We start from the raw sequence: 15767 nt of genomic DNA on the forward strand, positions 1-15767 counted from the left end.
TTCGATTCGATAAGTAACAAGGTTTAAGGTAAAAGTATAATTGAATTCTTACCAAAAATAATGGTTTAGTTTTGTTTGCTTCGGATTCTTTGTGTTTTTGTTCGGCTAAAATGTCGTCACTCCTAATTATAATTAACAGATTATACTCTCTAATTTGTTTCTGCAAGTTATCTTTGATAATGTAAGTTGAGGCAGGCTTACTACTTTAGAATTAATTGGGCTGGTAAAGCCCATAATATGAAATTATATAATACAGGACCTAAGTTAGACATAGACAGAGATGTGTAGCTTAATCTTGAATTACATTAGCCCATACAGATGAGGCTAAAAGATTTTGGACGAAGGTTTCGTAAATGTGAATTAGTTGACGTTCGTTATTGTAAATAGAGATGGATGAACCTGGTGGCTGATACTGTGAAAAGAGACACGTAGGATAGTGACTCTTGTAGGATAGAGACACGTAAATAATGCTACGTTTTATAGGTTTATCCTTGTCCGTATACATGGTTTCTTTGAAAAGCTACTTCCCCAAATCGAGGACCTAATTCCGATAAATGCTGTCTTCGTATCTTCAATTCTTCATGCGTATTCATAGTTTATTAATTTCTCTGAGATTATATCATTCATTCATCTCCTTGTCTTTACCCTTACACGAAGAGTCCTTTTCGAATTTTCGAATGACAATCTCGAGTTTATAAGTAACTTTCGTATAACTCCTCACCGTTTCGGAGGGTTAGTCGAGCATATCACCACTCTAATGGTTATGCGTGGTTTACTATGCGCATGTTTGTGGTTCATTCACATTTTTTTTTTTGTTAGTTCAAATTTAAAGTTCGGTATACTTATATACTAGCCTACTAGGGTAACTTCTAGGTTTTAACAAAATGTAGTTATTTTCGAACCAACTGTTTGTGATGAAATCCCTTCTTTAAATGCAGAAACATTTCCTTTCAGAAGTGTCAGAAGACTATATGTTTTCCTGATATATACCCAACTTTTACTAGTTTTTTATATGTATTGTCGAAAAAATTAAATCACGAAAGATAATTCAGAGTAAAAAAATATTTACTTCTTCTATCTTATAAAATTAATGTTTACAAGTTTTTACACATTTTAATAAAACAATTATTACTGAGTTTATTTTTTTCTTTGACTAAAGAGATACTCTTTCCGTCCTAAAAAAATTGATGTTTAATGAATTTCAGACAAATTAAAAAATAATAATTATTAATTTACTAAAAAGTATTATATATTTATAAACTAATAACTATTGAATTTTTTTAATGATCACTTTTTGAAGTTTAATATTAATTAATTAAAAGTAGTAAAACATTAATCTTTTGTGGAACAGAGAGAGTATTATTTAATTTTAAACTAATAACAATTCAAAATTTTAAATATTTTTAATAATGACTTCTTGAAATTTACAAAACATCAATTTTTGTGAGATAAAAAATATCTCAAAACATCAATTTTTATTAGACAAAGGGAGTAATATTTTGTAATCGTTTTGCTCCAACAATAATCTGTTATAAGTTGATAAGATCTCATTGAATATATTAATTAATGTGTATCATAGATAGCTATAAACTACTCGTATTTCATGGTTACAAAGGCGTTGTCGAATTTTATATTCATACCTAATCTAGTATCATCATGACGTTCAGCTCTAATCTAAATCAAACCACAAAGTAATGAATATTGTAATTTTCTTAGTTCGAGGATATACTCTTAGAAGCGTGTGATTAATTAAGGGCCAAACATGTTTCCAATTGGCTCTTCTTCGCCACCAGAAGCAAGTTGCAAAAGAGATGAAGCACCCAAATATTTAACAAATCTTCAAAATAAAGGGTTAAAATTCCATTTTTATCGTGCTGCAAATTACACTTTTTGTTGGTCATCCAAATTGCACATTAACCTTCGTTAAACAAAATAAATACGATTTGAGTAATGATATATATAAAGTAGACAGTAGAGGACCCATCACGCCTAATAGTACTCAATGATTCGGTAAGGTTCGTTCCATTTGTCCGCATTCCCAAAATTAGAACAAAGAAACAAATCAAAACAAAAAAGCTTATAATTAGTAGGGAAATTATAGTTTCGACCTCACAACTGACGTTTGTCTGACTCGTCCGGATACGGGTTTAACTAGTATAGCTACCATTCCGATTTGATGTGTTATGGTCAACATTATCGACCCGGTTCATTTACGGGTTTAACTAGTATAGCTACCATTCCGATTTGATGTGTTATGGTCAACATTATCGACCCGGTTCATTTTTTTCGAGTTCATGCTTAGTAGTCATGTACTAAACTACTAAGACTACCCTCGTTTTACTAACGACACACGTGGTCAAACGGTGAACAAATGTCACGTGACTCACGTTCGTGCTACACTGCTACTGTTTCAAGCCTCTTTGCTTTTTGTTTCTTTTTCAGTTTTTTGCCAATTTGAAGAGATAAGAACACAAAAAGATGTTTCGTCCACTTTCCTCATCGCCGCTCTATGCTCATCACTTTCTTCGGTCGGATTTTCCAATTACAATTTTAACTATTAGTGGTAACATTTTGTTCATATCTATTTTTATGACGTGGATCACACTTCTCTTTTATTATATGCTTATCTCCTTAGTTAAGATAGTTAATTTCATTCGGCATCAAAGAGACAAAAATTATGATACAATACAAAATCTCACCACATTTAGAAAATATTCTAGAATCTATTTGTTCAGTATACTACAAACTTGGTAATCTAAATTTCAAATTTCTTACATAATTTTGTGATTTGTAATTTGTAATATTGTTAAGTTTTTACAAATCATTAACATTTTGATTTATTGTAACTTTCACATTTCATTACCCGATAAAGTATCGAAATGCATCATTTCCCATAGTGACGTCTAAGTGCAAAGGTATTCTCAGACTACTTGATTTGACTCTTTTTTAACACGATTTGACTTTTACCAGAGAATCTAACAGGTAAAAAAAACGGTACACACACTTTTACATTAATTGTTCCATTGTTATTATCCATCTAGACTCTCTACTTTTCAAAAATTTGTTTCAACTATAAACGAACTTCATTTATTATTTCTTGGATCACGTTAAGTAACGTGGCAGCTCAACGCTGACCTATGACTCTATAGTCTCTATTATTAAGTCGACGGCTCAGGATTGGCCACGAGTGTGAACGAGAGGCAGGGCAAAAGCGTCCGACACGTCCCAAAGAAAAAGGATTATACGAGAAGGCTCTCTTCTCATCCAACGGTTCACATTTAACTAGACTACTCTCTTCTGTCTCTTCTCATACCCGTCGATCTGTCGAAAGCTTTTCATCGATTGCCACCTCTCCACTTTTTATTTTCGATCTAATTGTATAAAAAGAATTAGGATAATACAATTTTTCTATCTAATTCTGACCGTACTTAATTTCCATTTTTTATTTGACTTCTTCAAAATTTAAGTGTGGTTGTTCCTTTATTCTTTGTTGTATCACTCTCAAAGGCTTAACTAGATTTGACATCCACATATGTGTTTGTCCGCTATATCTATCCATTATATAACAAAATATCATAAGCTGAAAAATTAGTATGCTATATTATTTTGTCTTGTAAAATAATATCAAGAAATGTAATTATTTATGACCATATATGAACAATATTATATAGCTTTTTGTACTTTTAGTTTTAACCTTTTTTATAAATTTCCTTTTTGGTCTTCTAGATGGCACACTGAACAGACACGCATATTTTACAGATACGTGCGTCTTTGAAGGACTTGGGAAAAAAAAAGCAGAGATAATGATTTCCTCAAATAATAAAGAAAAACAACAAATTGATTTTTCCCAAATAAAGGAGTCAGAAAAATATAATTAAGGAAGAAACAAAAAAGATACCTTTAATAATAAACAAAAATAAACATTTCAATATTTTTAAAAAAAATTGAATTTCCTATGAAATATAAACCGCATAAACTTATCGTGACCGCCTTACGAAAAAACAAAATAAAAATAAAAACCCTTTTTATTTTCTCTCTTCAGCCGCCGCTTTCACAATACCTCTTCCTCTTCCCTCTTCTTCTACCTTCTTCTCCAGTTCTCCTAGGTCTCTTTTCCTATACACTAAAGCTCGCAAATCTGGCTATCGAAAACCACAATCATAAACTCAACTTCGGGGCCTTCAAGGCCAATCACAAGAAAGTCATGGTGAGTCTCTTCTTTAACCATTCTTGTTTGTTCTTCCCTTAATATATAGTAAATAGTTTCTGATTTTCTTGCTTATGTGTAATCTCAGGGACCGATGATAAGAACAGAGGAGGAAGAAGACTGTACGATTCCACCGTGGTTAATGCCAATGCTACGAGGGAGCTACTTCGTCCCCTGTTCGATCCACGTCGATTCAAACAAAAACGAATGCAACTTGTTCTGTCTTGATTGTGCTGGAAATGCCTTTTGCTCTTACTGTTCAGTCAAACATAAAGACCATCGTGTTGTTCAGGTCAGTCCAATATCTTTTTCCTTTTTTTCCCCCCACTTCTCATGTTTATAGTATTTATTTCAATGTATATTAAATTTTGCAGATACGAAGATCTTCGTACCATAACGTGGTGAGAGTGAATGAGATACAGAAGTTTATAGACATCTCTTGCGTCCAGACGTATATCATCAACAGCGCAAAGATTGTGTTCCTCAATGAAAGACCTCAGCCTAGAATCGGCAAAGGTGTTACAAACACTTGTGAAATCTGTTGCAGAAGCCTCCTTGATTCTTTCCGTTTCTGCTCTCTCGGCTGCAAGGTAAACACATACCACTCTGTTTTTTTTTTCCCCTGTTTTCACCATTTCTTGTCTAAACGAAAAATTCAACTTTTTTTCCTAAACCCATTAACGCATTTCACTTCTTCTTAGCGAAATCTATATCAAATTTTTATTTGTTTTGATTAAGCTTTGTTGATGATTCATTTTGGATATGCTCTGTTTTGGAATGTGAGTTGTGTAATGACTTAATTGTCCTTGTATTGGTTTTGACTGTTCAGCTTGGAGGGATGAAGAGGGGAGATTCAACTCTAACCTTCTCTTTGAAAGGGAAGCATGGTAGAGAGTACCAAGGTGGTTCGGAATCAGATGAAGCTACAACACCAACTAAGATGCGCAAGACCAATGCTTTCAACCGTCTGATGAGTGGTCTTTCAATCTCAACCGTTAGATTCGATGACTACGGTCCAGGTGGTGGTGATCAAAGGTCTTCAAGCTCTGGTGATGAAGGTGGTTTTAGTTTCTCTCCGGGAACACCTCCGATCTACAATCACCGGAACTCAAGCAGACGAAAGGGTGTCCCTCACCGTGCTCCGTTCTAGACAGAAGATAATTACTGAGTTTCAAACCCCATAATAATAATTAATTATAAATATAAGTATAAATACCGATACATTGTATAACACAGCTTGGGTGAAATTTAGGATGTAGTCATAATGTTGTAAATGGGCCAGTGTCTCTTCTTTTTTCTTATAGTTTTTTTTTTCTATCTAAAAGATAAAGTCAAAATAATTAGACACATACATAAAATACATTTTTTATAAATATAGAAGAATTAGGGTTTATAGTGAAAGTGTTTGTTGATGCTAGATTGTTTAAAAGGTATGGCTTTTGTGTTGTGTTGTGTTGTAATGTTATGTGTACATTAATTTTTGTTCATACAATAATAATAATAATATCAAGTGAAATGATATATTATAAAACTGATGCGTTGGCTAACTGCCGTAATCTCTTCTCTAATTTGTAACATTATATTATTATACCATATTGTCTACTTATCCTGACTCGAATTAAGCTCTAATAGTATACGATAATGTGTAACTGAAGTCATGGCGTCATAGTTACATAGTTTGTATATATTAAAGTCGCAAGAGTGTCACTGAAACAATTTTTTCAATACAATTGATTGATTTGTTGTAGTTTGACGTAATCAAGAAGAATATTATAATAGTATACGCTAAAGAATATTACATTATGCAATATAAAAAAGTAAGCTAGTGGGATAGAAGATGAAAAAATAAAAGAGCCGTGTGGAATCCGAAAGGCTGCGATTCTCTTCTCACCGTTAAGAGACGGGTGTTCATTACTTTTTATGAACTCTCTTAATTTATTCATCATGTTTTAAACTCTACACTAATCCACGGAATCGAATAATTGGCACACTTTTATTTGATTATACAATATTTATGAATTACAGATAATGTTTTGATAATGCAGTTTCGTAAATTCACTGACACACAAAAATCGTTTTCCGTATTTTTTAGTTATGTATCCCACAAACTTACATTTGGTCTCTGAACTAGGGTTTTCAAAGATCACAATTCTTTACTAAAAATGATCGAACTAATTTGGAGCTAATTTTGTCCCATCAAAATTTTAACATCAAAAGTTTATTTTATGAGGCGATCATCATACATATTTTTAATACATAGAATTTGTATAGCTATCTTTTTTTTTAAAGCCGTAGTTACACAAAAATATCATGATCATAACAAGTGAAAATGTGTGCTTGTTTAAATTTAGTTGTTACCCAAAAAAAACAATAAAAAATGGTATGTCCCAAAAAATATCGGAGTCTCTCTTGGATTGTACAGGCCACCACAACATATGTATGCATTTGGATTTCTGTTCAAATCTTTGAACATATAAGAACAAGAAACTTTTATTATTTCTAATCTTATTCATTTGGATTTGCTATTTCAAAACTATCCTTACCAATAACGAAAACAAAACATGTACCATATACAAAGAGAGTATTGCGGCCAAGGACAGTGGCTCTGCCACGTAATCGTGGACGGCCCCTACGGACTAAGCTTAGGCAGCGACCGAATGGGGGCAATACTGACTTTTCGGTCGGACTTCGAGCCAGTTGCGCATCCTCGTCACTCCGACTACGACACGTGTCGAATAAACCCACTAAGTGTATGACACGTGTGAATGGAGACCGTGAGGAGGGACCACGTGAGGCCTTTTGTGTGTGGAGTTATCTTGTTCAGTCTCCCAAGACGTTAAGTAATCAATAATAATACTAATGGGAAAGCTAGCTACACGACAAATGTTGGGATAAGGATATGTGATGTCTTTTAACTATTTTCTCGCTATAGTTTCTTTAGTGTCGCTATTGGAATTGTGATGTTTTGTTTGCTTTTTGTAACTTTACTTAATGTGGAATATAACTACTAATTCTTACTGAACACTTATAGTTATGTTAATAGCGTTAGCAAAACATAAAACTATGGTACTACTGACCAAGAGAAGACACAAATTTTGAACTAATTTCCGGTTTCACATATATATCACACATTTGATGATTGTTTTATCACTTGCATTATGTTTTGTGTCGGAACTGGACCCCCGTACCCTTCTGTCTTTGTGTCTCATAACCCTGTTATATTCGATCTACGAAAATAACGATGGAAACAAGACTTTCCAGAGTATACATATAAACCTATTCAATTGTATATCGATCGAAACATATGTATGGTTCAAATTTTGTTGGATACTAACAACGCAAAACCTTATACATTAAAGTAAACTAGAACGGATAAGTTCCGTTCGTTATCCATACATAAGGCTCTGGTGGTTCGTGGAATCAATAATTACGTATGTGTCTCTTCATTATTATGCTAGAGGTTGTTGTTAATTGTCTTGTATTATTTGTTGATGTCTTTCATTTAAATATAAAAATCTACTCTCGGATATTATATTTAGTAGAATCACTAATCCATTCATACATGATATATTGGTTATAAACTTATAATACACTACTAGAAAAGGTAGGCAAGGATAATTTTCAGCATGGGTCCATACTTATATAATGCTAAGGCCATTTATGGTCCGTGGGGATCCATCTTCTAAAATACTCATATTATATCTACAGATGCCGACGAAATTTTTATATACCTCACAGGAATATATATTGCTTTATCTTTGACAGTAAAGTTATATACATATATATAAACAAATTTTGACAGTGAATGACTTGTACTTTGGTGTGCTTCTGCAAACATCTAGTATGTAAATTGACGTTTACGGGCTGAGGATATGCTACTATATCTATATATCGACAAATACTTTTTTTGTTTTTCTGTTTAGTTTTGCAACTATATACACCGACGTGGGTTACAAAAACTTTTTTAGAAATATATAATTTGAAAGAAAAGGGCGTACAAGAAATTAAATCTAGTATTCGAGTGTTTAAATCCATAAGAATCCCTTAAATTAAATGCTATGAAATAAGAATGGTCGAGATAAATTTCCAAAAGATTCGTCAGTCTTATAGTAGTTTATACGTTCTAGTTGGAGAAAAAATAGATTAGAAAGTTAACATATTAAGGTCTTTGATTGGCCAGAAACTCAAAAGAAAAAAATTCGTATATTAACAATTCGTATATTCGTATAGTTCTTTTTGACAATTTTTTTTGTGTCAATGCAAAAACATTGGTTTGACCAAAAAGGAAGATGGACACAATTAGATAAGAAATACAAATTCTCGATGGGCATGAAGAGCAAGTATCATCTACAGATAAGAAACTTATGTAAGGCCACTTGACTGGCCCATTTTTCCCAGATTAGTTATGGGCCTTAATACTAACCCCAACTCTACGCTACCTCCATATGAACATGTTCAGATAAATATCGGAAGTTATAATTAAGTGCAAGTTATCAACACGAATATATATAAAAACCAGAATTAGGAATACTTCTGGTAAAGGAACAAAGACGACGTGTGACAAGGTCCTGTCCACACATTATATGGCTTATATCTGCCGTCTTATTTGGAGTTCTCTTTTTGTAATAGTTTAATTTTGTTTTGATGATAGATTATGTAAGTTGTTTTTATATTCGAATTTGTCGGGCAAACATGTGAACATCGTCACTTAATCAGACGACATATCGCGAACCACATTAACTTTCTGGTCCCTAATTATGATATTTAATTGATTTGATTCGTGTGAAGATTTTATCTCATGTGGAATTTCTTGTGAATTAATTTTATCCACACGAAGTTGTTACAACAACGTGAGAACGTGATCTTTAGTCATCGGCCAGGTGTGCCCGTATTTGCACAAACTGATACACATACAAAATACATAATGTCTTTTACTATTACATATATTAGGATGTCGGCCCGTGCGTTGCCATAGAGAAATAGTCTACATTGTTAATTTCACATTCCGAATGGAAACTTTATAGTAATTATTTAACTGCATAGTAAAAAAGTTATAAATAATGACTAAAATAAATCAACCAAATTAATTAAACAAAAAATTTATTGTATATATAAAAATCGATTCAGTGACAATAAGAAAATAATGATAAAGATATGTAAATTAAGGCTTGATGAATCACACTCAGATAAACAATTTTGAAAAATATTCACATATAATAAAATTTAAATCATTATTCTATCTAAATTTACAAAAAAGAATAAGAGAAGACGGGACAAAGAGCTCATAACTGCAATCATGCAACTAACCAAATTGAGTAAAAAGATAAATCTATGAAAAATTATTACACAATCAATTAACTAAATTAATACTTAGAAGATATGATCGATGTATGTATTAGATGGAAAATAACACCAAACAAAAGTTAGATAAACGAATCAATAAATAAAACAATCCAATTTAACAAAGATAAGTGAATCAGTGTTGAGTAGAACATTGAAAGAAAATAATACTAATAAATTTTAAAACTTGGAGGTGTGAAACAATACTAAAAAAACAAAAACTCTTTTCAAAGTCCATAAAAATCTATATACATATAAAAATAAAGAGGTGTGAAAACAAAAATGTATAAAATAAAAAGATGTAAAACAAAAATGTGTGAAAACTACCAAGTGCAAACATTGAAAGCTAGGGATACAACAAAGAAACATAATTGTTGGATCAAAACATTGCAACTTTTGAGATTATTAATAAATCTAACTGTTAGATGAGACAATAAAAACCACCCACAACTAATCCGCTATTTCATTAGCTGATGGTAATTCATATTGACGTTTCCTCTTATCATATCCTACCATATGGATTTTCGGTTCCTCATCATTCCTGCATTCATAACGATCTCTACCCTTTCTAAATGTTTTGGCTATAATATTATTTTTATCAAGCATGTTTATTAGAGCCAACAAAATTTGCTCATCTACTATTTCTTTCCCATCTGGAAATATAGATAACCTATTTTTCAACTCATTAGCGGTGTCAAATATATACAATTGTAAGAATTTAGGTTGTTGTCCATCCATTGGTAGAAGTGACCCAATACTAAGATAATTTTCACCATGCACTTTAAAACAAAAAGGGTCTGCTGAGTTTAAAATTGAATGTCGGCACCCATAGAACACATAGAGAGCATTACAAAAGTTTTTTTCAACGAAAGCGGAGGTTCTTGAATGTTAGGCAATTTGACACGCCCTTGTTTACAACATATTGTAAATAAAGGTCTTTTATTTTGGCGATCTTTGCAGTACTTTCCTTAGGCCATACTAAAGCATCACAATCCCCACACCTTAGTAATTGATTCTGTTTGGATTTTTTTGATGACATAGGTTGTTTACCTACATTCAGTTAAACCAATTTGTTTATTAATTACTTACATTATGTTTTTAAAAATATACAGATTACAAAGTCATCAAAGAGCAAATAAGTTACTTTTAAAAGATCTTTTCTTTCTAACTTGATTTGTCATTTGAATTTTCTGATCTTTGTCTTTTCTTTCTCGAATTTGATTTGTGTTGTCATAAGTATGTCTGGCTTTTTCTTCGGCATTCTCTATTTCCATACATAATGCTTTTATATATTATCAAAATGTTTGATATCCAAAAAATAAAAATAAAAAATAAAATTTCAACTAAAATTTCTAATAAACTTTACTTAAATTTTTACAATAATAAAACTAAACTGGATCATTTATATCCAATGGACATCCCTCGTAAAAAAAAAGATTAATTCATTTATACCCTATTTGTTAAAAGATTTAAATATGTTAAATAAGACAATACAAGAACATATATAAAATTATACCATGTTTGTTAAAAAAGTTTGGCTTATTCGTGTCTCTAGCATCACTACATGTCATCATGTCTCTCGTATCTCTTTTTCAATTTTTCCGGGTTACCGTCGCTGAGTTACCACGGGTCGGGTCTTACTCCGGGCGAAGAAGATGACGTTATTGATATTTTTGTTTTCCGGGATGGTACTGTCGTGCAAGAGAACATTACAAAAAAAGAACTATATGACCACATGTATTACATTCTCTACAAAATAACAATCTTAACAATGGGCACGATAGATATGTCGGTTTTAAATTCAGGAAAAATACTAACCAACGTGTTGCGATGCAAAATCAAAGGAGTCCAGAGTGAAGATCGATGCTTTTTAAGCTATTCATTAAGAAAAGGGTTTGTTTGCTTATTAGTATATTTTGGAAACTTAATTGGCAAACTAATACATTTACTATTCAAAATTGGAAAAATGGGTGTTGTGTAATAGAGAATGTGTGCGATAGGGGAGATTGTGGGACATAGACTTAGATGAGAAAATTACCAAAAGGGGTATGTGTGTGGGTGAGAAATAAAGTTTTTTTTTCTTTCAATCATAATTATTCAAATAATTGTTAATATAATTTTTTATAAAAAAAATTTTAAATACAAAAGAATATATTTTTTTTTCTTTACAATTTGATAAGAATTTTATTTAATAATTTATATATATATTATATACATCTTTTGTATCCATACACTTTATTTAGTGTACAAATGTCTATACACTTTATTAAGTTTACAGACACACAATATTAAGTGTACGAATGTAATTTGAACAAAACCATTATAATACAAATAACTGAAACCCTAAGAATTAAACAAATTACACAAATTACATTTGTACACTTAATAATGTGTACGGACATATGTACACTTAATAATGTGTACGGACATCTGTACACTTAATAATATGTACAGACATCTGTACACTTAATAATATGTACAGACATCTGTATACTTAATAATGTGTACAGATACAAAATTTGTAAAAAAATATTTAACATTATCAAACAAAAAACATATCAAATTATAAAGAAAAAACATAGATTTATAGACATTTTAAAAAATTTCAAAAACCAATTTTAATTACTCAGCATTTTGTTTTTAAGATTGTAGGGAGCATATATTAAATAAAATAAAAAATCAGAAACTCAATGGCATTGATGTAAATATGAAATGTTGATGAGGGTTGAAAAGTCATGTGAATAATAGAAAACAGTTAAAAATGTGGAATTTGCTAATTGTAAATAGTAATTGTACTACTTTTACAATTATGTTTTGAAAACTGTCTATTTTTCCAAATAACTCTTAAGAAAATTAGCCTTTGTAAGCCCAACGATGAGAATACTAACTAACCAGTTGTAAGATTGGCAACAGTGGCGATGGCGAGAGAACGTACGGTGTAATCAATTTGAAACAGAATTGCAAATTGCAATCTATTAGCAAATTAAGTCTCAGCCCATGATAAAGAGAAAAATCATTTCAGACAAAGCTTCCTAGAATTGTATATGGAAAAAAACTTCTCAATTCTAGGAATTTTTAATCAATTATGCTCATATGCATATATTATCATGCGATGTAGGTAGCAGAACGAGCTCTGTTCTTATGGAACAACGACCAAGTAGTGGGTTTAATTGCTCAGAACAGAAGCGTGATCCATCCTATCATATTCGGTTCGCTGAAAAAAACACAGAATCTCACTGGAACCAAGCAGTTCACGGTCTAAGCGTGAATATAAAGAGAATGTTCATGGAGATGGACCCTAAACTCTTTGAAGGTTGCCATCAACAGCAGTACGAAGAGAAACAAGACAATCTAAACAAGTGGAAGAGCAACGCCAAGATAGGTGGCCATCATGTTATAATTCTAACTAACACCGGCAACAGTTAGGGCATGTTCTTTATCTTATCGCAGGATTGAGGCGAGCGACCAACAAAAGTCAACGTTATTCACCACCGGTAATCGGATGTCTCTGGTTTTCTCCGCAACTGTTTTGGTGAGTCACAGCGTCTCCGATATTAATATCGGCGTTGTACCCTCCCCCAGATATTTCTTTCCAAAAATTTTATAAATTTTGGTCGCTACGAGACCCATATTAAAAAATAAATTACGCCCCTTTGTGCTATAGATAATGATCCCACGTCCTTTTGTTAGTCTACTTTAACTTGAAGAAATTAAATGTAAGTGCTATCTTGAGTAAATTATCTAACCGACAACATATAGACAAACATAGTATTTAAAAAAACCCAAATTTTCGTTAATCTATAATCTAAATATGAGAACGAAAAGGAAAAGGGAACAAAACTAATTTTCAGAATGGACACTAACAAGTTTATAAACATACCTTGATATAGAGATTGATGTAGGTCAATTTAAAATCACTTCAATAAAACAGTTCTTTGATTTTATTTTTAACTTGTAAAAATACTCTGAAAACGATAAATTCGAAACTTGTTTTTGTATTCTGTAGAAGTTTATATATAATAAACTAAAAGGTGTAAAACATATAGGTGTGAAACCAAGAGGTGCAAAAATAAATATGTATGATTTTTAAAAGATGGAAATACGTACGACAAATAGATGCAACAATTAAAAAGTACGATTTTTAAAAGATGGAGTACGACGAAAAAACACAATTATTTGAAAGAAAAAGATTTGCAACTCTTGATCATTAATAAGTATCAACCATTAGATGAAATAATAGAACAATTCTCATCCGTTGGATTAAAGATGACAAAAAAAAATGAGTTTGCTATTATATATAGATAATCCAGTTATTTTGAACCAATTTAAATAATGTCAAAAAAACAAAATTTAATACATTTTTTGCTCTCACACGCGTTATTTTGCACAAATGTTTACTATATATTGATGTTTAGCTATATGTTACTATCTGAACTTTATTTTTGCAGTTAATATAAAAATATTACTATAGTATTGCGTTGATACTTAAACATGCCATTGGCACACGTAGTTGATGAAATATTGGTGTGCTTTAAGTCGCTAATTATGTAAATGCGGTAAACACCGACACAAAAGAAAATTAAACACCGTTTGAAGACAAATGAATTTGATTAGTACGTTTTACTTAACATCAATTATTATTTCTCTGAAACATTATGTAAAGTCTAACATATACTATACTATACGTCTCTACTCTCTACCAATTGATAGTCTCACAAAATCGAGAGTAAAATGCACTAGCCAGACTTTAAGAGACAATGGAGAAAATAAAACAAATGGGTTGATAAAGTCTTATATATTTGAAAATTTCTTATTCATTTTTATCATCTGCAATGGAATAGATTTTGTTAAATGATTAAGCTTATAATTTATAGCTTTACTAGAATCATACGATGATACTAATAAACCGAACCCAACCAAAAAAGGCACAATTAAAAATACCAAAAGCTTGTATACGCATACATGCCTAGGCATGCACCTACAAATTAATTACTTGATTTGTGGTTTGAACTAATATTATACCGCGTTATATACCAAAAAAGAAAGAATATGGTAGCGTAGGTCTTAGGGTATATGATATTGTTAGTTTGACCGTATATATAAGTTCAACTCCGAACTTTGAAGTTGGTATGGTATGGTATGGTCGTATGGATACTCTCGGTCGTCAAATTCAGAAAATGTATGTCAAAAATTAAATGTTGAACTTCAACTGCAAAGATATATAAAGAAATGTTCGATTTAAATCACGACTATATATGTATTTATAGCTAGCTCGGTCTACTAAATAAGTCAATGTGTGAACATGTGAAGCCTGTTTGATTTATTATGCATGGCATGCGACCCGTTCGACTTTACTCGGTTTGGTGGAGAACTGAAGATATTAAGTACTTTACCATGTTCTTAAAAGAAAAAAGTACTTTACCAATTACCATATATGCATGTTGAGTTGTTGACCAAAACAAAAGTACGTAAATACGGTTTTACACTGCAAGTTGTTTCACATATATGATATATACGATGTAATTACTGAAGTCTGAAGTGAGACACTAATAACAGCTGGATGCCGCCAGAAAAGCACAGCTGGATTAAATTACAAATTTGACTAACCTGGAAACGAGACATATGTGAAATTGTTAAAGTATATTGTTGTAGTATTTAATTACTTATGTATAGTGTAAAACTTACACATGTTTCAAATTCATTCTTAATTAAGCTAATAATGAAGCATGGAAACTAAAATTTTAATATGTGAGAAACTGGTAGCAGTCAAAGTGAAAAATAAAAACTGGAAAGAGAACACATAATTTGTTATCTTTCTTATAGTGTTTACTAGCAAGTCCAGATTATATGATTGATTCCAGTATTTTAGTGTAGTGTGGTCTATATTTGTTTTTCTGGAGTATTTGTTATGGTAATAAAGTTGCCGTCAAAAAAGTTGTCATAATTGTGTTGAGTGTTGACTCACACGTGCATGAAACTTGTAAAATTATGATATCTTTCAATAAAAATCTTCATGGGTAAATAAAACAAACCTTCATAAGTTAAAATATGTACTGTACTATCGTTAAAGTCAAATACAAGTTGCAATATTGGGATTTCAACAGGCCAGGCCACTTGTAATGACTTGCCACTGGAAGACGCGTGGTGCGTGCCACGGCGTCGTTGCCAATTTCGCTTTCAAATTGTCCATATTTTTTTTCTTGTCATTTTCCGACGTTTG

At 31.6% G+C, this 15767-nt stretch overlaps 1 protein-coding gene across 1 annotated transcript; it reads left to right on the forward strand.

The window, feature by feature from the left end:
- Positions 1-3593: 3593 nt before the first annotated feature.
- Positions 3594-5738, forward strand: LOC104776224 (uncharacterized). Its single transcript, XM_010500253.3, has 4 exons — positions 3594-4207; positions 4296-4499; positions 4582-4797; positions 5037-5738. Exons 1-4 carry the CDS (start codon positions 3956-3958, stop codon positions 5355-5357), a joined length of 993 nt encoding a protein of 330 aa, XP_010498555.1. The 5' UTR covers positions 3594-3955; the 3' UTR covers positions 5358-5738.
- Positions 5739-15767: the final 10029 nt, after the last annotated feature.

The sequence above is a fragment of the Camelina sativa genome, chromosome 3 (genome assembly GCF_030686135.1).
Source record: "Camelina sativa cultivar CO46 ecotype springtype chromosome 3, ASM3068613v1".
Classification (NCBI taxonomy): Eukaryota; Viridiplantae; Streptophyta; class Magnoliopsida; order Brassicales; family Brassicaceae; genus Camelina; species Camelina sativa.

What these genes read in the sequence shown, in the direction of transcription:
- LOC104776224 (XM_010500253.3), top strand. Translation starts at nt 3,956, where the DNA reads ATGAAATATAAACCGCATAAACTTATCGTGACCGCCTTACGAAAAAAC. An exon ending in CCAATCACAAGAAAGTCATG is followed by an intron (nt 4,208 to 4,295) that starts GTGAGTCTCTTC and finishes GTGTAATCTCAG; the next exon opens with GGACCGATGATAAGAACAGA. An exon ending in AAGACCATCGTGTTGTTCAG is followed by an intron (nt 4,500 to 4,581) that starts GTCAGTCCAATA and finishes TAAATTTTGCAG; the next exon opens with ATACGAAGATCTTCGTACCA.